General features: G+C 51.4%; 1 protein-coding gene across 2 annotated transcripts in view; it reads left to right on the top strand.

Moving 5' to 3' along the window:
• The window catches only part of sema5ba (sema domain, seven thrombospondin repeats (type 1 and type 1-like), transmembrane domain (TM) and short cytoplasmic domain, (semaphorin) 5Ba), a 396,442-nt gene that overhangs the window by 193,920 nt on the left and 177,924 nt on the right, over nt 1-24,598 (top strand). For both annotated transcript variants that reach the window (XM_038790081.1, XM_038790080.1), the window contains exon 5: nt 4,338-4,383. In XM_038790081.1, the coding sequence (XP_038646009.1) occupies nt 4,338-4,383 (46 nt within the window). The remainder of the gene's footprint in view (nt 1-4,337; nt 4,384-24,598) is intronic.

Here is a 24,598-nt window from a genome sequence, read left to right as displayed (position 1 = left end):
ACCACAGAATCTATGGAATTCCTACAGTGCTGAAAGAGGCCATTTGGCCCATCGGGTCTTCACCGACCTTCAGAATTACCACTCTACCTAGACCCATTCCCTGCCCTATCCCCGTAACCCCACCTAACATGCACACCTTTGGACACTAAGGGGAAATATATCATGGCCAATCCACCTAACCTGGGAAACCGGAGCACCCGGAGGAAACCCACGCAGGCATGGGGAGAGCGTGCAGACTCCACACAGACAGACAGTCACCCAAGGCTGGAATTGAACCCGGGTCCCTGGCGCTGTGAGGCAGCAGTGCTAACCACTGTGCCACTGCACCGCCCCATAGAACTACCTCCAAAACAGTTTAGGGCATCCTGGGCTGGATGCGACAGCACAGGGCTGAGAGTGTACAGAACAGAAACAGGTCGCCTTGCTCCCACTCTGACCTCACTGTCCTTGGCCTGCTACAGTGTTACATTGAAGCTCAATGTAAATCTGAAGAATAGCACCTCATCTTTCAACTCGGCACTCTACATACAGCCCTGTATGCTCAACTTTCTGTTCAATCCAGCATTTGTTGCCCACCCCTAATTGCCCTTGAACTGAGTGGCTTGCTGGGCCATTTCAGAAGGCAGTGAAGGGTCAACCATATTTCTGTGGGTCTGGCATCACATGTAGGCCAGACCCGGTAAGGACGGCAGATTTCCTTCCCTCAAGGGCATTAGTGAACCAGATGGGTTTTATGACAATCGATGATAGTTCTGGGTCATCATTACTGAGACTAACTTTCAAATCCAGATTGGTCTCGAGGTGACTCGTGCAGTGAGACCACTATCTCATCCTCAGAGGTTTATGTTCCTTGGGAGCCACCCCCATCCCTCTTCATTTAACCCCATCAGCTTCTAATTCCTTCTCCCTCATGGGTGGCACGGCAGCACAGTGGTAAGCACTGTTGCTTCACAGCGCCATGGTCACGGGTTCGATTCCCGGCTTGGGTCACTGTCTGTGCGGAGTCTGCACGTTCTCCCCGTGTCTGCGTGGGTTTCCTCCGGGTGCTCCGGTTTCCTCTCACAAGTCCCGAAAAATCTGCTTGTTAGTGAATTGGACATTCCGAATTCTCCCTCCGTGTACCCGAACAGGCGTCGGCGTGTGGCGGCTAGGGTCTTCTCACAGTAACTTCATTGCAGTGTTAATGTCAGCCTACTTGTGACAATAAAGATTATTAAATGAAATTAATCAGCTTTCTCTTAAATATAACTGTACTATTCACCTCATGAGCTACTCCCTGTTCGAGCAGGTTTTACATTTAACTGTTCTCTGGATGAAGAGTTTTCACCTGAAATTCCTATTGGATTTACTGGTGACCATCTTATAATTATCGCCTCTAAGTTTGGACTCCTCCACAAATGGAAACATCGGACGAAATTCTCCCAGTTGTTGGTGGGTTTCACGGGGCGGGTGAATACTGCTGGGCGGGAGACTGCGGCCCTGAATGGACTACATATATTTAAATTAGTTCAATTGCGTCGGGCAGAGCGGGTCAGGTGCATCGCGCTCGGTGCCCAGTGAGAAACCTGTTTGTGGCATTGCCCGCTATGCACCCAACAACGGGATCGGTGCCGGGCACAACACGCTGGGAAAACCACACCCATCTTCTCCACGTCCACCCTCTCAAACCATTTCATAAAAACCTCCACCGGGGTCACTCCCCTTCCCAAAGCCTCTCAGTTACGGTATCCACTTTCTAAATCCCTGTCGCACCTTCTCCACAGAGATTATTCTTTTTTTTTAATGTAGAGTATCCAATTCATTTTTTCCAATTAAGGGGCAATTTAGGGTGGCCAATCCACCTACCCTGCACATCTTTGGGTTGTGGGGGTGAGACCCACGCAGACACGGGGAGACTGTACAAACTCCACACGGACAGGTAGGCAGCAGTGCTAACCACTGCATCACCGTGCCGCTAAGAGATGATTCTTTTAAACAACTTGGACCCAGGGCTAAAATTTAAACCCCTTCCTCCCTGCCCTCCTCCGGCGGGTTCTGAGATGGTGAGGGGAGGGAGAAATTGCGTGGAGGGTATTACTCCCTGGTTCTCACCCACCCTGACCTGGCAGTGACTTTACATTGCGTTGGGCAGGACCTCAGATGGAAATCCCGCCCTTGCCCCAATTAAGGCCCTTAAGTGGCTACTTACTGGCCACTTTAGAGCCCTTTCCCACACATCCTCAAGTTTCAGGCTAGTGGGCAGATGACAGCTCAGGGAGGGAATTGGATGAATGAACACAGCTGGCTCTCAGGAGGAAAGGGGTCCACCCCTCCATCAGAAGCCTCCTGACTGGAGCGCCCTCCCCTTAAGGCCTGATAACTTCTGGACCTCCCTCACCACCCCACCCTACCTTCCAAGACCCCAGTGGCCCCCCTTGTCACCTCCCAGGCAGCCCCTATCCCACCTGTCCTCCAGTTCCTGGGACTGAGTACCAGGTGCCCCCCCCCCCCCCCCCCCCCCCCCCCCCCCGCTTGCAGTGCCTCTTCCGGCCACTGCAGCGCTGTGCCTGGAGGCTCTGGAGAGCTGCTGGCCAATCAGATTGGCTGGCAGCTCTCCAAGGTGGGACCTTCTCCCGAGTGTGGGTCACAAGTTCTGCCTTATGCCAGTCAACGCTCATTAGAGTGTAACATGGCATTGGACCTGCAAGAGTCAGCAAGGATCTTCCTTGCCACAGTTCCCTAAAACTGTGCGCAGTACCCCAAAGGAATTTGGAGGAAGTATGATGATCAACCTTCAAGTATCATATCTTTTTGCAATGCTAATTATTCAGAATCTGAAAGAAAACAGTGACCAGATTCGAGGAAAATATAAAATATATGGCAACTCTACTTTGATCCAATCAGAATTCAGCATTCAATTGAGGTGTCCAAATGGCCACAAATGACTCCCTTTTTCAGACCAGAACGTTTTCACACTTGGGTCTGTTAGCTCAGCTGGCCGAACGGCTGGCTGATGATGTGGGTTCAATTCCCGTACAGGCTGAGGTTATTCATGAAGGCCCCGCCTTCTGAACCATGCCCCTTACCCGAGGTGCGGTGACCCTCAGGTTAAACCACCACGAGTCAGCTCTTTCTCAAAAAGGCAGAGAGCAGCCTCTGGTCCTCGGGGACTAGGGCGACTTTCATTATATTCTCTGTGAATTAGCGGGATCCTCTGAAGTTCCTTTCTTGTCCCATCAACCGCCTGTACCCCGCCATAGGGAAATGGCCACCATTGATGGCCAGACGCCACTTCTGTCCGAATGAGAAATATGTCCAGCTTAGAAAAACTGGCAAAAGTGGTGTTTGAATGAAAAACACACTTTCCCCACTCAGTCTCTCTTTCGTTAAGAACCCTCTTTAAAATAAGGTGACATTTTCCAGCTGTCTGTGCTGAAACACAGTAAGCGGCCAATTGCATGATTGACTATCAGTCAGACGCTGTCTCTTGTCTTCTGATAATTCTGTTTTCCTGAAGCTGTGCACAAAGCGTGAAATTCCTGAGAGGCTATCACTTGGTCTAGTTTACCTGGTGTAGTTTTAACATGTCTCTCCCTATTTTCTGCCAAGTTAGTTTACCCTTTTGATCTCCCGTATTTTTTTTATTTCCTTCTTCCCGAATCCCTCTTTATCTTTGTTTTTCTCTTTCTCTCTCGTTTGTTCTCCCATGTTCTCCATCTCTCTCTCTCTGATGCCCTCTTTTTATCCAACTCCCTTTCTCTCTCTTTTCGTTTCCATCTCTTTCTTTTCTGATCTTTCTCGTCTCTTTTAATCCCTGTTCTCTTTTTTTTCCCCCTCCCATCCTTTCATCCCTTTCTTTTCACTCTTTTGTTTCTCTTTTTCCTTTTCTCTCTCCTCCTTTCCTTTGATTTCCCCCCTCTCCTGTCTTTCTCTCTCTCTCTCTCTCACTCTCAGATCCTCTTTGCACATTTACATCTCCTTTCGCTTTTCTCTCCCTCTGGTTTTGCCCTCTCCTCTAATCTTTTGCTTTCCTGCTATTTTCTTGTATTTCTTCATCTGTCTATTCTATTTCTTTTCACTCTCGCTCTCTCTCTCTCTCTCTCTCCCTCTCTGTGTTGCCAAGGATCTGTCTTGCTCAGCCCATGCCAAATTTTCCTCCGTGTGACATGCACCGAGGAATTTTGCATTTTAATCATCCTCTTGCCCGCTTTTGATATTTCCCAGAAATGTGAACCCTTATTGATTGTGGAATGTTTACGGTTGAATTCGTGGAAAGCTGCAATGACTTGCAAAATCAATGAGATTGTGTTTGATTTCTTAATATTAGCATGCTTATGTGTGTCTGTTTTTTTTTACAGAAATTACCTCTTTCGCCTCACTCTGGATAACATCTCTCTTATTCAGGTGAGATATTCTGACTCTGTGGCTGTGAAAGGTACCTTGGTTTAACTCGCCCAATGACTTCCACCACCAGGTCAAAACACACTAGGTAACAGCCCAGTCCATCACACGAACCTGCCTCCCATCCATTGGCTTTGTCTACACCTCCCACTGCCTGGGGAAAGCGGGCAGCATAATCACGGACCCCCCCCCCCCCCCCCCGGCTTACTCACTCTTCCAACTTCTTCCATCTGGCAGGAGATACAAAAGTCTGAGAACACATACGAACAGATTCAAAAGCAGCTTCTTCCCCGCTGTTACCAGGCTCCTAAACGACCCTCTTATGGACTGATCTCATTAGTATTGCACTTCTGGATGCTTCACCCGATGCCGGTGTTATGCAGTTACATTGTGTACCTTGTGTTGCCCTATTATATATTTTCTTTTATTTCCTTTCTTTTTATGAACTTAATGATCTGTTGAGCTGCTCGCAGAAAAATACTTTTCACTGTACCTCAGTACACGTGGCAGTAAACAAAATCAAAACAACCAGAATGAAATAAATAAAAACAGAGAATGTTGGAAATACTCAGAAGGCCAGGCAGCGTCTGTGGAGAGAGCAACAAGGCTAACGTTTCAGGCGTATGACCTTTCAACAGGGGCGGGGAAAGAATAGAAGCAGACTATCTGACCCAACTGGTCCATGCCAGTTTTCATGTTCCATGTGAGACTTCCTCTGCTCCTCGAAGGTCATTCAACCCTCTTAGCGTGTCCTTTCGCCCTTGTATGTTTATGCAACCTCCCCTGAAATGCATCGGCGTTATTTCCCCCCCACCCCTCTCCAAACCCCCTCCGGGCAGAGTAGAGAGGGAGAAACTGTTCCCACTCGGCAAAGGATCGAGAACGAGAGGGGCACAGATTTAATATGATTCGCGAAAGAAGCAAATGCAGTGTGAGTGGTTGGGGTTTGGAATGCGCTGCCTGGGTGTGTGGTGGAGGCAGGTTCAATCCAGGCATTCAAGAGGGCATTGGATGAGTATTTGAATAGAAACAATGTGCAGGGGTAGAGAGAAGAGGCAGGGGAATGGCACCTAGTCATGATGCTCGTTTGGAGAGCCGGGGCAGACACGGTGGGCCGAATGGCCTTCTTCGGCACCGTAACAACTCTGTGATTCTGTGAACTTTTACATTTTCACCGTGCTCTGCCTAGCAATGTTTCCCCTGGAATTTGTTAATATATTAAGGTTGCTGGAAAACTCAATATAAGGGGCAAAATAGCTGGGAAAGCACCTGTAGAGAGAGACAGAGTTAATGTTTCAGGTCAATGACCTTCCATCAGAGTTCGAATGAAAGCTCACATTAACCCTGTTATTTTTGTTCTCCGGAATTCAATATTGGTATAAGAAGTTGTTGTCTTGTATATTTATGACCCTTAATTTTGGTCGCTCTGGAAACATCTTCTCTACGTCAAGGCAGTTGAACCCTTTCTAGTCGGAAGAATCCCAGTCTTCTCAGTCTTTGTCGTTAGGCCTAACCGCTCAGTCCTGCTCCTATCCTTCTAAATCAGTTGTGGGAAATCCACGGCTCGGGGGCCACATGAGGCCCATCAGGGTTCTGAGTGCAGCCACGAGACATTTTGTTGACCGTTTCCCATGTGCAGGTTTCCATCACGTAGCTTTTTTTCCTACCAGTGTGACTGAAGTGATTCACGTGTAAAGCGAGGGCGGGTGAAGTGAGGACCGTGCTGATTGCTCATAGCATTGACTCTGAGAGCCGTCTGCGCACAATCGAGCATAAATATTTATTTTGTTTTTAACCACTTGAAGTTGATGATACTTCTATTAATATGTAAATGATTAAGCATTTTCGATAACTTGCTGTGAAATATTCGGCGTGTATTAAATGTATTTTACCTTATTCAAGGGTCATGGTGAGCATCCCTTTAAGAAAGGTTTTGTTTGACCACATGACTTGTAGTGTGGCTTCAGTGATGTCATTTTGTGGGTGGAGCTGGGCTGTGGCTGTCAGCTGAGAGGGGGTTAAGTGTTTGAGGTTTCAGTTTTGGTTTGTTGCTTTGGAGTGCAGGAGAAAAAAAAGCAGTGTTTCCCTGTTTTCATTTTAAAGCTGTTCCATTGAACTGAAAGCACATTGGGTGTGGAAACTGCCTTGGGAACTTTAAAGATAGAGTTGCTTTCCGGAAGGAGTTTTGAATCTGCTGGTTGGAGGCTGGACCAGAATCTCAGGGAATGGACCAGTCCCATTCAAGTGTGATTACAGTGTGCTGGGCCCTGAAAGGGGTTTTGGTTTCATTGGATTTTGTATTGAATTGGAACAGTTACTAAGGGGGGTTAATTAAGAGTTATATACATAGATTACAGTAGCTGTTGTGTTTTATTTCTGTTTGCAATTTTTAACATATTCTTGCTTTCCGTTTTATATATGTTAACTACATTCGTATAATAAATTTTGTTTTGATAAAAGTGCCTCGGAAATCTGTATCTGAATCACACCTGAAGTGAAGACTCTTGTGCCCATCCTAGCCAAACTCAACATCGAAGATATAGGTCAGGTGAACTTCATAATACACTTTGGAGTTTCTAAGCCCTGGTCCATAACAGTTAGTGAACAAGCCGCGATTTGAATCTTGCGGCCCACTGAGATGAAGGAGGCCCCCCCCCCCCCCCATTGCGGCCCACTCACTAGCCCAGATCAGGGTTTTTCGAACTCAGGGTGGCGGACGGATGTCGGGAGTGTCAGCGAAGCAGTCGGCCATGGCGTTCCCGATTTGTGGGAGAAGTGCCCAACAGCCACGACCGGCTTTTAGGGGCTGTTTAGCTCACAGGGCTAATCGCTGGCTTTGAAAGCAGACCAAAGCAAGTCAGCAGCACGGTTCGATTCCCGTAACAGCCTCCCCGAACAGGCGCCGGAATGTGGCGACTAGGGGCTTTTCACAGTAACTTCATTTGAAGCCTACTCGTGACAATAAGCGATTTTCATTCATTTCATTTTTTAAAATTGAGAATGCCGCTGCGAACGGCCTTTAAACACAAACACTGGAGTCTTCTCACTGGAAGCGGCGGCAGAGAGAAGGTCTCGTGCCCAGCAAGTACACTGACATCACGCACCCTGTGTGGATCTGTGCTTTGGGCGTGAAATCACGGAGGAGAGATTCCACCATTTTGTAGCTGCCAGCAAGCAAGCAATAGGACTCTGTGGAGAACTGAAGATGGATTATTTTATTATAAGGAAGAGACACAAACAGGCCAGGATCTCACAATTGAATCCGATGGAGAGAGCTTCCCTGGAGAGTCCACAGCAGGACAAAGCAGTGCTGGTGTGAGCTGTATCCGAGCTCCAGGGCCCCTAGTGAACAACCCATTAAGAATAAACTGAAATCGGGAACAAAGCATAATAAGGATGATTTATTGAGATATGACTTTAATTGTGCCAATGCAAATCAGGATGCAAAGCCCATGTGTGTTATATGCAGGGAAGTACTGGCAAGTGAAATTTTAAAACTCTCAAAACTTCAAAGACATTTGAAGACTAAGCACGGCATGTTCGAGGACAAACCTCTTGATTTTTTTCAAAGAGATCTTAAAGTGTCAGCTGAAGTCTGAAATGTAACATTGAATGACAAAGCAAGTGAGATCGTGAGGACCAAGGAGGCTCACGTGTCGCATTTAAGGTAAGTAAAAATGGATTGTCGTGAGGATCGGCTGGCGTGGGTCCCAAAGGTTACCCGTCGTGGGGCGGGAAGGCCGGCCGGCGTGCGTTGCGAAGGTCGGCCGGTGTGGGTTGCAAAGGTCGAATGGCATGGGTCCCGAAGGTCAGCCGATTGGTAAAAGTAGGTCCTGGTAAAGAAAGTTTGAAAAACACTGGCCTAGGTTCCCCATCCTGGTCTTAATATTTCTCCAGAACTTCGAAGTCAGGAGATAATACTTGGCAAAGTTAGTCAGGTTTTGATTGTTTATGAGGGAACGGTTCAGAGTTAAACTGGTCAGAGTTCAATGAGACCCTCAGGGGACTGATCAAGATTCTAATGCCTTTGTCTATACGGTTTCCTCTTCAATGGTTAATGTTCTTTGAGGCCTACAGAAGGCCGTCTGTTTCCACGGCAATGAGGTATTGTTGGGGTACGGGTATAGGGTGGATACGTGGGTTTGAGTAGGGTGATCATTGCTCGGCACAACATTGAGGGTCGAAGGGCCTGTTCTGTGCTGTACTGTTCTATGTGTAGCCTCGTGCAGATGCTGCCAAAATGGCTGCAGCTCGGAGAGCACACACATTTATACTCCACCTACTGGGCGGAGCCAGCAGGCAGGGATCTACCCCTGTACCTGTAGTACAGGGGCCTTACCGTAATACACCTTATATACAATATATACAATACAACAGTGGTGACTACCACAATGTCATTGTTCCAAAAATGTTATCTGAAAGGTGGAGAAGCCCAAGGAAACAAGTGAAAAACTATCAAACCGCAGCCAGCTGCCCAAAGCAGCAGGACATTGTGCGTGTGTTACGGCTGCTAATTCTGGATGGACCTGGAGGTTCGATTATGCAATCGCTGCCCTCCAACCATGTTCCCCCAAACCCCACCTCTCTCGCCCCCCCTCTCCCCTCTCCAACCCACCCACTCAAAATGGTTAATATATTTTTTGAAACGCACTGTCAGAAAATTTGAAGTGCCTGTGGTTTTTCTTACGAGTTTTGCGCTCAGCAGCATCCAAGAGATTAAGTTCCTGAGGCGCCGGCTATTCAAACATACGTGTGTGCGTGTTAGTATGTACACAGATAGCAACGCGATTCTGTGCTTTCTGTGTACACAATCAAGATAGGACAAGACTGCTCCTGGAGCTTTTGCTCAGCTTAATCTCACTCCTTGCTGTGCTAATGACTGGAACTGACTCACTGGCGTTGCAGTGAGATTCGCCAAGGGACTGGAGACTCCAGGAATTGAAGATTAATATTTGGTTCTCTGCTGCGAGCAAAACGTGTTAGAAAATCGGAGAGATTTTTTTAAAAAAAAGAGGTCCAATCATGGTTAACCATACCTGGTCGCAGCAGAGAAACGGCAGGGAAAGGCAGCTGGAGACAATCGCACACACAGAGAATGTCGGAATATGTTAAACCGAGTTCGAGCGGCCGGCAAACGGTGCAAATGGCCATTGACCTCGAGGTGGGGGGGGGGGATTGGAAAACCCCGCCACCGGCCAATGTCGAGCTGCTTCCTTGCTGGAAAGCAAGCCACGGGCTTGAGGCCGGGGGGAATCCCGGCCATGGTTCAGGAAGTGTTAAAAAAAACAACTTTTCTTTAAAAATGAGGGGGCCACCGGATTCTTCCCTGCCCCACTGGGAAGATCATACAGGAACACAAGAATTCGGAGCAGGAGTAAGGCCATTCAGCCTCTCGGTTCTGTGCCGTCATTCGATAAGATCATGGTTGATCGGATTGTGGCCTCAACTCTATTTTCCTGCCCGTCTCCAATAACCCTTGACCCCCTTATCAATCCAAGATCTATCTAACTCAGCCTCGAATAGGTTCAATGTTCCGGCCACGACTGTTCTCTCTCGAGAAAATAATTCAAAAGACTAACCTGGCCCCCCCCCCCCCCCCCCCCCCCCCAGAGAAGAAATTCAACCGTATCTCCATCTTAAATGGGACACCCCTTATTTTTGAACTGTGTCCCTCCAGTTCTAGGCGCCGCCATAGGTGAAACACCCTCCCACCCTGTCAAGCCCCCTCAGGATCTTGTGCGTTTGATAAGATCATCTCTCATTCTTCTAAACTCCAATAGATACAGGCCCAATCTGTCCAGCCTTTCCAACTGAGATCATTTCCTATCCGAGGAATCAGTCGCATTAACCTTCAATGAATTGCATCTACTGCACTTATACCCTTAAGTCAGGACGCTGTACGCTGGATGTGGTCTCACGAAGGCCCAGAACAACTGTAGCAACACCCCCCTACTTTTATATTCCACCCGCCTAGCAATAAGCAACAACATTCCAATTGCCTTCCTAATCACCTGCTGTGCCTACATACTGACTTTTTGGATCTATGCACCAGGACACCCAGATCCCTCTGTACTTTGGAGCTCTGCAATCTTTGTCCACTTAAATCATTTGCTGCTTTTCTATACTTGTCAAAGTGAATAAGTTCACATTTTCCCACATCATACTCCATCTGCCAAATCTTTGCCCACTTGCTTAACCCATCTTAAGTTCCTTTGTGGATTCTGCACGTCCTCCTCACAACTTCCTTTCCTACTATCTTTGTGTCATCAGAAATTTAGCCACCGCGCACTCGGCCCCTTCCTCCTGGTTATTGTTGGGGCCCACCCCCCCCTCAACTTGTCACTCCCAGTCCCACTGGGACCATTGGACTCCAGCCACCTAAACCCACGCCCCTGCTTGAGGGCAGGTTCCTGTCCGTAGGCCCAGGATTTCCATTGCAGTAGACAATCAGGCTGGTATGATACAACACTGGGATCGGGAAAGTGGGCACACCTTTCGCGACACCTGTCCTCACCTGAGCAACCCTGCCTGAACATTTTGCTTGGGTTTACCTGAAAATCTTACCCCAGGTTTATTTTATCCCATCGTTTCTTCCTCCCCTTATAAGGTAAATCTTTAAAACAAACCCAACCTTGAGGAGCTATTTAGCAATCTTTGAAACCTTCACCATCATCCCAAATCCCACAGTTACAAACCCTGTGTTGATTGCAAATTGTGTTCCCATTCTCAATAAGAAAATGCTCTTCCAGAGAACATTCAACACTATGGTTGATAAGGGGAGGGGCAAGAAGAGATATCCACTCTCTCTCGAAATTTGTTGATGGTCCTTGTGGCCCTAACCACAATGACAGAATCATTGAAATTCCTACAGTGCAGAAGGAGGCCATTTGGCCCATCGAGTCTGCACCAACCCTCAGAAAGGACATCCTACCTAGGCCCACCTCATCCCCTCACCTATCCCCGTAACCCAACCCAACCCGCACATCTTTGGAGACTAAGGGGCAATTTTACCATGGCCAATTCACCTAACCTGCACATCTTTTGGACACTAATGGGCAATTTAGCATGGCCAGTCCACCTAACCTGCACATCTTTCGACTGTGGGAGGAAACCGGACTCCGCACCCGGAGGAAACCCACGCAGACACGGGGAGAAAGTACAAACTCCACAGAGACAGTTACCTGATGCTGGAATTGAACCCAGGTCCCTGGCGCTGTGAAGCAGCAGTGCTAACCACTGTGCCGCCCACTGATCTGCTTTCACAGCATTGACCCACGACAATTTAATTGACGTATCCTGGTTATAAAATGCCATCAGTATTTTGTGCATTAATAAAAATGGACCCAGTTCATCCACACACACAATGACCAAAATAAGATTTTTTGCATTACTTCTGTGTGGGGGAACATTAATTTGCAAATAGCTCCGCAAGTTTGCAATTGTCCAATTGTGTGTGCGTACGTCTCTCTTTCTCTCTCCCTCTTGTCTCCTTCTCTCTTTCCCCATCTATGTCCCTCTTTTCTCCCCATCTCTGTCTTTTATTCTTAAACTTCCAGCCTTGCTTCAGTTGCAACATTTTGGGTTCCGAGTCTGGCATTTCAAGCCCCTCGACAGAGTTCAAAGGCCCAGGGTGACGCTCCCCGTGCTGCAATGCAGGGAGTGCCGCATTGTCAGGGGTACCGTCTTTTGATCGGGCTGTTAAAACAAGGCTCCTGTGTCAGCTCCACATCCCTTGTTGCCCTATCCCAGCTACACTTCATCAATCTCAGTCTTGAATGCTCCCCCCGCCCCCCTCCCCCAATTTCCCACCACTCTGGACTCCATGTTTTGGGGGTGAGAATGCCAGATGTCCACTACCCTCCAGGTGAATGAGCACTCCCTGATTTCCCCCCCTAAATGGCTTTGGTTTAATTTTAGATTCTGCCTCACTTGTTTGCGATTGTCAGAATGGAGGGAATCGCTTCTCTGAGTACATCCAACTTCGGGGAAGGGAAGAAGCCCGACAATATTTGTAATGAAATCCCAGGCCCTGCACAACTACCTCCAAGTCCCTGCAAAATAAGCGAAGGTATTAAGTAGCCAAGTGCTAAATAGCCGACTGTTATTCACAAGACAGTAATTCAATCGAGCGTTTCTGGTGACTATATGGAACTACCCGGGCTTTGATCTCCCTGCTCATAAGATTCTGAAGAATTTAAGGATTCAATTACTGCCTTCAACCAGCTCCAAGACATCTATTATTCGTTACGCACTATTCACTATTTCTTTCTTTCCTCAGTCAGTGAGTGATTCAGAGCCAACTCTACTCGGGTGAAGGAGCAATAAATTGATTGCGAACGAGGAGTTCAGAGCACAGCGTCTCCCGCAATTAGGATTCCGTTGCTTTCTTTTTTTTTTATAATTTAACCCCCTGCCCAAATGTTGTGAGGTGTCAGCTGGGCTCAGCCGGCCACGCAGTGACCTCTTGGGTCCGAAAGTTGAGGGTTCAAACCCCACTCTCGTCTCAGCCATCCGGCCTCCTCGGGGCAGGGTCCATTGCCCATAGTCCGTTGGCTTTCAGCGGGGTCGTACCAATCCTGGCAGGGGGTGAGGCCAAATGAATCCCGCCCTGGGTCAGATAGAAGAACGAAGGGATCGCGGAGTACAAATACATCAAGCAACCGCCAAAAGTTAACGAGGCTACTAAACAGCAGACCGAGCACTAGGATTTATTTCTGAAGGGTTAGTGTTTAAAAAGTAGGGAAGTGATGCCGAGCTTTTATCGATCCTTCCTTCGGCCATATTTAGCGATTGATCGCTATCTTATAAAAAAGGATATCGGTGCACTGGAGAGGGTGCAGAGAAGATTTCCAAGGACGGTACCAGAAATGGATGGGTTTACACATCGGGAGATGTTTATTTTCTCTTGGTGGGGGTGGGGGGGGGGGGGGGGGGGGGGGGGGGGGTAGAAAAAAAGGCAGCGGCATGAATTTATAGAAGTCTTTAAAATTATGAAAGGTTTCGAGGGCAGCACGGTAGCATTGTGGATAGCACAATGGCTTCACAGCTCCAGGGTCCCAGGTTCGATTCCGGCTTGGGTCACTGTCTGTGCGGAGTCTGCACATCCTCCCCGTGTGTGCGTGGGTTTCCTCCGGGTGCTCCGGTTTCCTCCCACAGTCCAAAGATGCGCGGGTTAGGTGGATTGGCCATGATAAATTGCCCGTAGTGTCCGAAATTGCCCTTAGTGTTGGGTGGGGTTACTGGGTTATGGGTATAGGGTGGAGGTGTTGACCTTGCGTAGGGTGCTCTTTCCAGGAGCCGCCGGTGCAGACTCGATGGGCCGAATGGCCTCCTTCTGCAATGTAAATTCTATGATAATCTATGAGAGGATGTATACAGAGAGAATGTTTCCTATTGTGTTGTTGGGGGGGGGGGGGTGGGCGGCGGATCTAGAGGTCATCAAAATAAGATAGTCGCTAGGAAATATAATCGGGAATTCAGAAGAAATCTCTTGACTGACCCCCCAAGGGTGGTGAGAATGTGGAAGTCGCCCCTGGAGTGAAGATAAGGCGGGTCTGGATGAGCACACGAGGGAGAAGGGAATAGGGGGCTGTATTACGATCCCAGACCAGACCCCCAACAGTGGCTCAGATACTGGACGGAAACAATATTTTAGTTTGTCTTGTAAGATTGTGCGGAAAGAATACTTTGCACCACGAGTGATTGCTTGAAGAAATAGGGATTTGATATTTTAAAACAAAACTTTATTATCAACACAATATTAAACTCTTTAACATCAGACCCAAAAATAGCTTACAATTTACCCCTTAAACAATCCTACTCAATACGGTAAACACACCCTTAATTACTATCTCTATTCCCAATTGAACAATATGAAAGAAAAAAATACATACAGCTCTCAGTCCATCCTCCATCCCAAGGGCACAGAGTAATATTTGCTTTTCGGAACAGATTTGGCTCCTGTTAGAACCCCTGCAGACTCTGGCTGGATATCTTCAAAATGTTGTTTCAACGAGTTTGTTTCAGCTTCCCACTTATCCTCAGACAAGTCTGCACTGTTTTAAATACTATTAATCTTATTTTTAACTATCCTACTGTGAGAGCAATAGACTTTACTTGTGGTTTAAAGGGTAGCCAGATTAGAACTCGACTCAAAAAGCTTTCGCAAAATGGCTGAATCCCTTAGCCCCATCCAGCAATGACATCATCTCCCCAAACTGAAAACATATTGGGCTGGATTCTCCGATTCTGCGGCTATGTCTACAGGATCCGTCTGGTCTTATGACCTAAAAGTCACCTCCGACCCTGGTGGGGGGATAGCAGCTGGGCCACGTAAAGCCCCCCCCCCCCCCCCCGTCGATATGGATGCAGAGCGGCCAGGTCCGTGGCCGCGCATGCGTATGGTAGCGGCCGTGCCATACAACATGGCGCGGACCCGGACTGCCAAAAACTGCCCCCCCCCGTAACCTCCCGGACCACCCCCCATCAGAACCCCTAGCCCCTGCCGAAACCCCCCCCCCGCGAGTGGAACAGCTCCCCCCCCCCGACTGTGGCGGTGCTGGACACAGTCTGCAGCCGTCACACGAGGTCCCGAAAAGTGAGAGCACACCCGCTACATGCCGTCGGGGGCTCGGCCCATTGGGAGCGGATCACCGGGGGGAGGGCCTCAGGTGACGTCGTGAGACTCAGAAATGCTCCGGGTCGTATCGGCAACTAGAACCGGGTGCTGTACACTGCCGGCGTGCTCGCCCCCGGCAAACGGGGATTCAGTGGCCGTTTGACACCACTTTTCCGGGTGTAAAACGCCAATGTTCCCATGGCCTCATAATCGGAGAATCCAGCTCCAGATTTATATTTCTTTTGTTTAAATAAATTTGGAGTTTCCAATTCATTTTTTCCAATTAAGAGGCAATTTAGCGTGGCCAATCCAGCTAGCCTGCACATCTTTGGGTTGTGGGGGCGAAACCCACGCAGACACGGGGAGATGGTGCAAACTCCACACGGACAGTGACCCAGAGCCGGGATCGAACCTGGGACCTCAGCGCCGTGAGGCAACAGGGCTAACCCAGATTCATATTTCTCAAGGTTTTGACATAAATTTCTCTCCAGCGCATTCAGCAGTACCAGTTTGCTTAAGAACGCCAGTCATTGTAAGTTAGAATATTAACAATGTAAATGAAGCAGTGAGGCTTTTACAACAGGGTTTATAGCTATTTTCTCCTGTGATTAATCGTGACATTTGAACTCATGATCTCTTAGATTATTAATCCAGGACCGTAAGCACCAGTTATCCTTCTCAGAATTGGCAACTCTCTTTGGACATGTTCCTGAAGTCTTTGTTTAGTTGGCTGACTGCAACCAGTCCCCCTCCCCGCTCCTGCCCTACTTGCCCCCACCCACACCTCTGCCACTGTGGCATCCAACATGCCCATCCCCACGGTGTGTGGTCAATTGGAAAGCTGATGCTCTGTCACCTGATTGGCTTATTCAGTTAACGAGGTCATGGGCTCAATGCTGGCTCCAGAGTTCACGGCCAGTGCTGGCGCTCCAGTGCAGGAGTACTGCAGTGGCAAAGGGCCACCTTGCTCCTGGGCGAAATGCTGTCACGAGGGCCTCTCGGGTTCCTGTAAAAGATCCCGCAGTGCTATTTCGAAGAGGAGCAAGGGAGCTCCCCCTGATCTCCTCTAATTCTGGTCGTGTGGACATCTCCAACTTCCATCGCTTCACGATGGCTGGTGGCGCCTTCAACCGCCTGGGCTCCCGAGTCCTGGAGCTCCCTTGCTCAACCTTTCTGCCTCTTTCCCTCCCTGTAAGAAGTTCTTAGTCCCCCGCCTTTACATCTCGTTCTTTGACTCTGTGGGAGTTTTCTTTGTCCAACTGCAATTCTGTGGAGTACTGTGGCTCTCTCAAAGGCTCTCCATAAATGCAAGCAGTTGTTGGAAGAGGTGAGGTGATTACCTGGTGGTTTTGTCACATGACCTGCCCACATGCTCCAGCCGTTAGTCGGCCAACATGTCCACCTTTGTGACGCACGGCCTTGCAAAGTCCAATGGAAATCAAAATGACTTGTTGCCCAAGTGGATGACGTTTGACTGTCAGACAAGAAGCAGCCCCCCCCCCCCCCCCCCGCCCCCCTGATTTTCAATATTTTAATACCTGCAAAAAAGAAATGTCCAAAGAAAGTTAACAAAAAAAACCCCCAATTGTTTTAATGTCCTGAGGTAACAGGGTGGCAAACAGCAGCAAACTGCTGGTGACCCTGGGCCATCGCGGAGGACTGGCAGCCCTGTAGGCCGGGGGTGTTGGCGGTGGTGCATGAGATGCAGCTCCTCATGCAGAAGCTTCGTCCCAATCTGAGGTCTGACACCACCGGACATGGGAGAGGTTTCGGGCGAGTGTTTTTGATGAGATGCGCCAGATCTCGAAAGATGTGCAGGTTAGGTGCATTGGCCATGATCAATGCACGGTTGCGCGGATGAGTGGGCCCGGGTAGGGTGCCCTTTCGGAGGGCTGGTGCAGACGCGATGGGCCGAATGGCCTCTTTCTGCACTGCAGGTATTCTGTGGATGTCAGCAATTGACTTTGAGAATGTTCCTACCTCAAGTGGCTGAGACCAGGAGGTGTGGGAGAGTGGGTGCCCAGCGTGGCTGAAAGAAATCATTCACTCGGTGCTGAAAGCTGGCCGCTATGCGCTGTCACTGCTTCGAAAACAAAAGTGGGTGACGGGAGGGAAGCAGACATTTAAAGCCACTCAGTGTGACCAATGTTGGCTCATTTTGGGGGATAGAGAAATCTATTCTGTATTCTCTCTCCTCTTCCCCATGTCTCAGTCAGTCTCTGCAGCCTCCCGGGCAACAGGAAGCACGTTGACATGTGAATACACACACACTCCACCCCACCTGCTTTCCCCTCACTTTCCATCCCCATTAATGCTACCATTAAACTGAGACACTTTCTGAATCAAGTGACACATGAGGTGGGCAAAGCAGTGCTTATGTCTGTCTCTGAGGAATGGGTTTGGATTGAAGATGGCCGACAGAGACTCTCCGGCTGGGAGTTTCCAGCTGATCCCGCCGACGGGGTCTTCCGGACCCACCAATGGCAAGGCATGCCACCAACTCCCACCCCCAAACCGCGCCACCAACTCCCACCACCAAACCGCGCCACCAACTTCTGCCGCCAACCCCCGCCCCAACCCGTGCCCCCAACCCGTGCCCCCAACCCGTGCCCCCAACACGCACCCCCAACCCCCACCACTAACCCGCGCCCCCAACCCAGGCCCCTAACCCCCAGCACTAACCCCCCGCCCCCAACCCGCGCCCCCAACCCACGCCACCAACCCCCAACCCCCACCACTAACCCGCGCCCCCAACCCAGGCCCCTAACCCCCAGCACTAACCCCCGCCCCCAGACCCCGCCCCCAACCCACGCCACCAACCCCCAACCCCCGCCACCAACCCCCACCCACAACCCAGGCCCCTAACCCCCAGCACTAACCCCCCGCCCCAGACCCCGCCCCCAACCCACGCCCCCAATCACAACCCCCGCCACCAACCCCCGCCCACAACCCAGGCCCCTAACCCCCCGCCCCCAGACCCCACCGTCAACCCGCGCCACCAACCCCGCCCAACCCACGCCCCCAACGCGCGCCCCCCAAACCGTGCCCCCAACCCCCAACACCCTCCACCAACCCGCCACCAAACCCCGCCCCCAACCTCCACCCCCAACCCCCAGCCCCCAAAACCCTCCACCAACCTGCCACCAACCCCCGCCCCCAACCTCCAGCCCCCGCCCCCAACACCCTCCACCAACCCCCACCACCAACCCGCGCTCCCAAACCACGCCCCCAATCACAACCCCCGCCACCAACCCCCGCCCACAACCCAGGCCCCTAACCCCCAGCACCAACCCCCCGCCCCAGACCCCTCCCCCAACCCGTGCCTCCAACGCCCACCCCCAACCCCCACCACAACACCCTCCACCAACCCCCACCTCCAACCCCCTGCCCCAACCTCCACCCCAACCCCCACCTCCAACCCCCTGCCCCCGCCCCAACCCACGCCCCCAACTCCCAACACCCGCCCCCAACCCACGCCTCCAACCCCCAACCCCCACCACCCACCTCCCGCCCCCAACCCCCACCCCCAACCCCCACCAACTCCGCCCCCAATCCCAACCCCCAACACCCACCCACAACCCCCAACCACCGGCCCCAACCCTCGCCACCAACCCCCAACCCTCGCCACCAACCCCCAACCCCTAACCCAACCCCCCAACCCCCGCCCCAACCCGCGCCCCCAACCCGTGCCCCCACCCTCAACCCCCAACCCGCGTCCCCAACCTCTCACCCCAACCCCCACCACCAACACCCACCACCAACCCCCGCCCCAACCTCCACCCCAACCCCCTGCCCCAACCCCCGCCCCAACCCCCTCCCCCAACCCGCACCCCCAAGCCCCACCCCCAACCTGCGCCCCCAACCCGCGCCCCCAACTCCCTCCACCAACCCGCGCCCCCAACCCCCGCGCCAGCAACCCCGCCACCAACCTGTGCCCGCCGCAGGGATTCCCTGCTGGCAGAGGGTGCGAACAACGATCCCGCTCTTGGGCAATGGTGGGGCTGCCACCAAACAGGCAGGTGGAAAGTCCCGCCCTCCTCGTCTGACCACCTGGCCATATTGGTATTGAAGGGATTTACAGATTGACAATCACCCGGTTTGGCTGAGTTATGAACCCTCCTTCCTTGGCATCAAGGAACAGCTGTAATCTCCCGCCCGGAAAGTCTTACGGAGTGGGACTAGAATCCGGAGAGGGTGCTGCGCCAGTACTGCACTGACTGCACCATCAACAGTGCAGCTCTCCCTCAGTACTGCACTGACTGCATCACCAACAGTGCAGCTCCCCCTCAGTACTGCACTGACTGCACCATCAACAGTGCAGCTCTCCCTCAGTACTGCACTGACTGCATTACCAACACTGCAGCTCTCCCTCAGTACTGCACTGACTGCATCACCAACAGTGCAGCTCTCCCTCAGTACTGCACTGACTGCATCACCAACAGTGCAGCTCTCCCTCAGTACTGCACTGACTGCATCACCAACAGTGCAGCTCCCTCTCAGTACTGCACTGACTCACACACACTCTCTCTCACACTCCCTCTCTCACACACTCTCTCTCTCACACACTCTCTCTCTCACACACACACACTCTCTCTCTCACACACTCTCTCACACACTCTCCCTCTCTCACACACACACACACTCTCTCACACACACTCTCTCTCTCTCGCTCTCACACACACCTTCTCTCTCACACACTCTCCCTCTCTCACACACACTCTCCCTGAACAACATCACAATTTAGACAGTACCTTTAAAGAGATCATATAGAACAGTGTTGGCGTCCCTTCCTCTGATCCAGGATCTCTGGGTCTGTGCCGAACGCCAGGACTTGATGACCAAGGATAGCGTGTTCCTAACATTGGCAAACAGGTTAAGCATCAACCTGCAAATCCTTCCAACACGCATCAATCAGAGGTGGTAAGAATGGGAGAGATTCCAGGTCAGCCATGTGATAGAAAGAGCATTGGAGGCTCCACCATTGCTGTCCAGAGGTCCAGACTACAACATGCATGTAAAAAAACATGTTGCCATAGAAACGTGGCCTCCTTGGGAACTGGTTGGCTCAGTCGTCTGGTGTGGAACTAAATAGAATTTGCAGTGCAGAAAGAGGCCATTCAGCCCATGGAGTCTGCACCGGCCCTTGGAAAGAGCACCGTTCTTAAGCACCATGCCTCCACGTAACCCAACCCAATAGCACAGGCTTCAATAACCATTGTGGCTGGGATGGATTCAGGAACTGTTTCCTTGCCCTAACCAAGGTGGAGATTGAGGTGCTGTGTGTCAGACCTGATCTTAGACAGAGAACTGGAGAATAAATGCCTTTAACATGGTAGAAACTTTGCTTCACACAAGTATTTTTTTCTCTCCCTCACAAAATCTCACATACACATTCTCGCTCTCTGTCACTCTCTTCCCTCATCCGGGAGGAGGTTCCCCCTCTGGGAGCTGCCGGCCAGCCAGAGGGCTGTCAGTGTTCTCTTGTCCCAGCAGTGCCACTGGGAGCCGTGGCCGCAGCTGGGACTGCAGGCGGTATCACCGCGGAAACACCGATGGGGCCCAGACTTTACCAATGCTCTCACCGGGTCCGACCTGGCAGGTCCCAGTGAGGACGGTCGAGGTCTGGGATTATCGGGGGGGGGGGGGGGGGGGGGGGGGTGGAAACCTTGGAGTGGGGGAGGGGCTGAGGGGGGACAGTTATGTTAGAGCCTCCACCTCCCGGGTTTCCCGGAGGCAGAGGGTGGATTCGATGGCAAATCCCATTGGCAGCGGGCTGGCCGCCTCTCGTTTCCGACACACACCGTGTGGGGTGGGGAAAAATCCCCCCCCCCCCCCCCTCCCCTTTGTCTTTCTGCCTCTCTTCCTCATTCTCTATCTCTCACAGTCCGAGTAACTCTGCGATAAGTTGTGGTGTGCCCTGGGTCTGGTATAATGAGATTAGTACCGTTTTCGTCGAGGTACAGACCTTTGTAGGTGATTTATGTCGATGTGGAAGAGCAGAAGGCTGGTCAAGTTCAGTGAACCTGCCTTTAGGTGACAAGAAAGTATGCAATTGCTATTGAAGAGTTAAATCCCCTGACAACCTGTACGCTCTCTCTTTACTCTGTGCCTGGATGTGTCGTCTCTTATTTATTATACAAGGATTATTTATTGTCCCTCTAAACCAGTGCAAAAGAGGACCAATATTTTTTACAACACTGCTGTGGTTTGGATGAGATGTCACTTTAAGTGTGTTCAGGTTAAGAGGACATTTACCACACGCTCTGCTGGACCTTGTGTTCCTGAAAATTAATTAGCTGACCACCCAGGGATAATTCTACATAGCTGGAGGCTTTTCAATCCGATCGTGGGCTTGGTGAACACAGGGAACTGCCCCCCAGCCCTTCCCCTCTCTCCAACAACCCCCCCCCCCCCACCATCCGCCACATGCCCCTCCCTGGCTGATTCCACAGGCCTCACCTCACCCCATCCCTTCCTCTTCCCCAATCCTTATCACGCTCAACCTCAACACATCCCCTCTCCAAAACTGTCCCCCGCGGAACATTTCCCCCTTCCTCATCCTCCCTCCCCAGCCCCCTGTGCCTACCTGTCCCTCACATTCCCTTGCCATCATACCCACCAACTTCCCCTCTTCTGTCCCCTCCTCCCTTCCGCCCGTCCGAACTCCCCTGCAGCTCTCCCCTCTCCCCAACCTCCTCTCCCTCTTCCCTTACCCACCTCCCTTTCCCCTCCTTCCCTCTGCTCTTACCCTCCTCCATCCCTCTCCACTCTTCCTCCTCCCTTAACCTTTCCCCTCCTGCTCCATCCTTCTCCCCTTCCCATTCTCCTCCTCTTAAGGGACTGGTTTAGCACAGTGGGCTAAACAGCTGGCTTGTAATGCAGAACAAGGCCAGCAGCGCATGGGTTCAATTCCCGTACCAGCCTCCCCGAACAGGTGCCGGAATCTGGCCACTACGGGCTTTTCACAGTAACTTAATGGAAGCCTACTTGCGACAATAAACGATTATTATTATTTCCAAACAAACCCCCTTCCCATCCTCCTGCCCCTCTCCCCCTCGCATCCTTGTCCCCTCCCCATCTTCTTCCCATCCTCACCCCCACATCTCCCTCCCCCTCACTCCCTCCCCCTCCCCTTACCATCCACCTCCTCGCCCCGTCCCCCCTCCCCCTCTCCCATCCAACCTCCGCTCCCCTTTTCCTCCTCCCATCCCTCCCCATCTTCCTCCCCTCTCCCATCTTGCTCCCCTCTCCCATCCTCCTCCCCTCCCCCCTCCACCTTCCCCCTCTCCCCTCCCCTCCCCATCTTCCTCTCCTTCCCCATCCCCCTCCCCCCTCCACGTTTTCCTCCCCCTCTCTCCTCCACCATCCTCCTCCCCTCTCCCCACCCTCTCCTCAGCCTCATCCTCCTTCCCATCCCCCTCCTCGTCCTCTCCCCTCCCCCTTTCCCCATCTCTTCTCTCGCAGCGCAGGCTTGGTGTCCAGTGGCGACCGCTGTAATGTCGACAGTGTAGAAGGTGATTGTGCTCTTCACGTTTTGATTCCGAATGTGGTTGTCAGGGGAAACGAGAGACAAACACTTTACTGCCTTTATTTTCACACTTCAATACCCCTGGCTGCCCATTCACTTTGTGACCTGGCCCGACCTTCCCTGGTGGCCGGGTATGATTCCTGCCGCTAATTCAGCACCTTTGACGAGCCTAACCTCTGCTCCTCGGCTCAATGGCTTCATTTAGTCTGGCTTTTCGTATCGCCCCCTTTCAATCCCTTTTGTCCACCGTGTCTTCCAACAATACAAAAAAAACACAGTCTGGCGGACAAGTGATTAGAGAGAAGCACCACATTCATCGCAATCGGATCTCTTGTTACCAGCCCCACCACCTCTTTCCTGGGATCGGAATGCAAAAGAAAATTCCCTGGAAAACGCGGGAACACAAAATTGACAATGGAAATGCAGAACAGCCCTGCCAGCATTCGAACCTAAAGAAAGTTGATCCAAATATTTTTGCAACGAGGCCCTTTAGTTAAAGTTAATTAACATTAAAATGCAACAATGAAAGTGGGACAGAATTGTAAAAGGCAGGTTTGGGACTGAGAGAAACCTACATTTGGCCAATCCTGTCCTTTCTAGCTCTTTGAAAGAGCAGTTGTGTTTAATCCCCCTCTCCCTCCCCCCATCCTCCTCCCCCTTTCCCCACCCCATTTCACCCCCCCCCCGATAAGGAACCGTTTGTTGCATGCACGGTACTGAAGCATTTGGCCAGCAGCCAGGTTATTGCAGAAGATGAAAGCTCCTGGTGTAGGGGGTGACACATTGAGATGGACTGAAGATTGGCGAACAGGAGGCAGAGGGTTGGCGTAACTGAGTCTTTTTCTTGTTGTCAGGTTACGATGTGTTATTCTCCATTGGGATCAGTTCTGGGACCTTTCGACAATTTATACAAATGGCTTGGTTGACGGGACTGGAGGTACCAGTGCGAAATTTGCTGATGACACAAAGATACGTAGGAAAGTAAATTGTGAAGTGGACATAAGGAAGTTACAAAGGGACACATGGAGGTTAAGTGAATGGATGAAGATCTGGCAAATGGAGTACAATGTGAGAAAATGTGAAATTGTCCATTTTGGCGGGAGGAATAAAAAAATAAGCTTTTGGTCTAAATGGTGAGAGAGATTGGAGGGCTCTGAGGTGCAGAGGGATCTGGGTGTCCTGGTGCATGATTTACAGACGGCTAATATAAAGGTATGCCCAGATTGAGAAGGACAGCTTAGCAGTTACAATTCGGTGTGAAGAAATTCCACCAGTATGCGTACGGGCCACAGTTTGACGTAGTGACTGACCACAAGCCATTGCTGGGTTTGTTAAGGGAAGACAAGCCCATACCACTCACAGCTTCGGCGTGGGTGCATCGCTGGGCCCTGCTGTTGGCAGCCTACTATTGTGCTTTTCAGCACCGGCCTGCGACGCAAACGCGGATGCGTTAAGCCACCTGCCCGGCCAAAGGGGCTGGTTTAGCTCAGTAGGGGCTGGTTTAGCTCACTGTGCTAAATCGCTGGCTTTTAAAGCAGACCAAGGCAGGCCAGCAGCCCGGGTTCGATTCCCGTACCAGCCTCCCTGAACAGGCGCCGGAATGTGGCGACTAGGGGCTTTTCACACTAACTTCATTGAAGCCTACTCGTGACAATAAGCGATTTTCATTTTTCATTTCAAAGAGCATTCCGCTACCACTGGTATCCCAGGTGATCATTCTAGCCCCAAACTTGCTAGACACCCTGCCAGTGTCCGCGGGGCACATCCACTACTGGACCCAATCAGGGCCGGCTCAAGGTACCGGCAACTCGGGCAGTCGCCCGGGGCGCCATGTGCTAGGGGCGCCGCGTAAAAAACTCGGGTCCCGCGCATGCGCAGTTGGGCCGGTGCCAACCAGCGCATGCGCGGTGGCCGCCCTCCCTCAGGCCGCCCCGCACAAACATGGCGGATAGATCCAGGCTCGCCGGTGGTCACCCCGGCCCCCCCCCCCCCTCGGGCTCACTCCGCCCCCCCCCCCCCCTCGGGCTCACTCCGGCCCCCCCCCCCCCCCCCCCCCCCCTCGGGCCCCCTCC

Source organism: Scyliorhinus canicula, chromosome 2 (genome assembly GCF_902713615.1).
Source record: "Scyliorhinus canicula chromosome 2, sScyCan1.1, whole genome shotgun sequence".
NCBI classification, from domain to species: Eukaryota; Metazoa; Chordata; class Chondrichthyes; order Carcharhiniformes; family Scyliorhinidae; genus Scyliorhinus; species Scyliorhinus canicula.
Note: the sequence above shows the minus strand (reverse complement) of the source record. Positions and strands in the feature narration are given on the sequence as shown.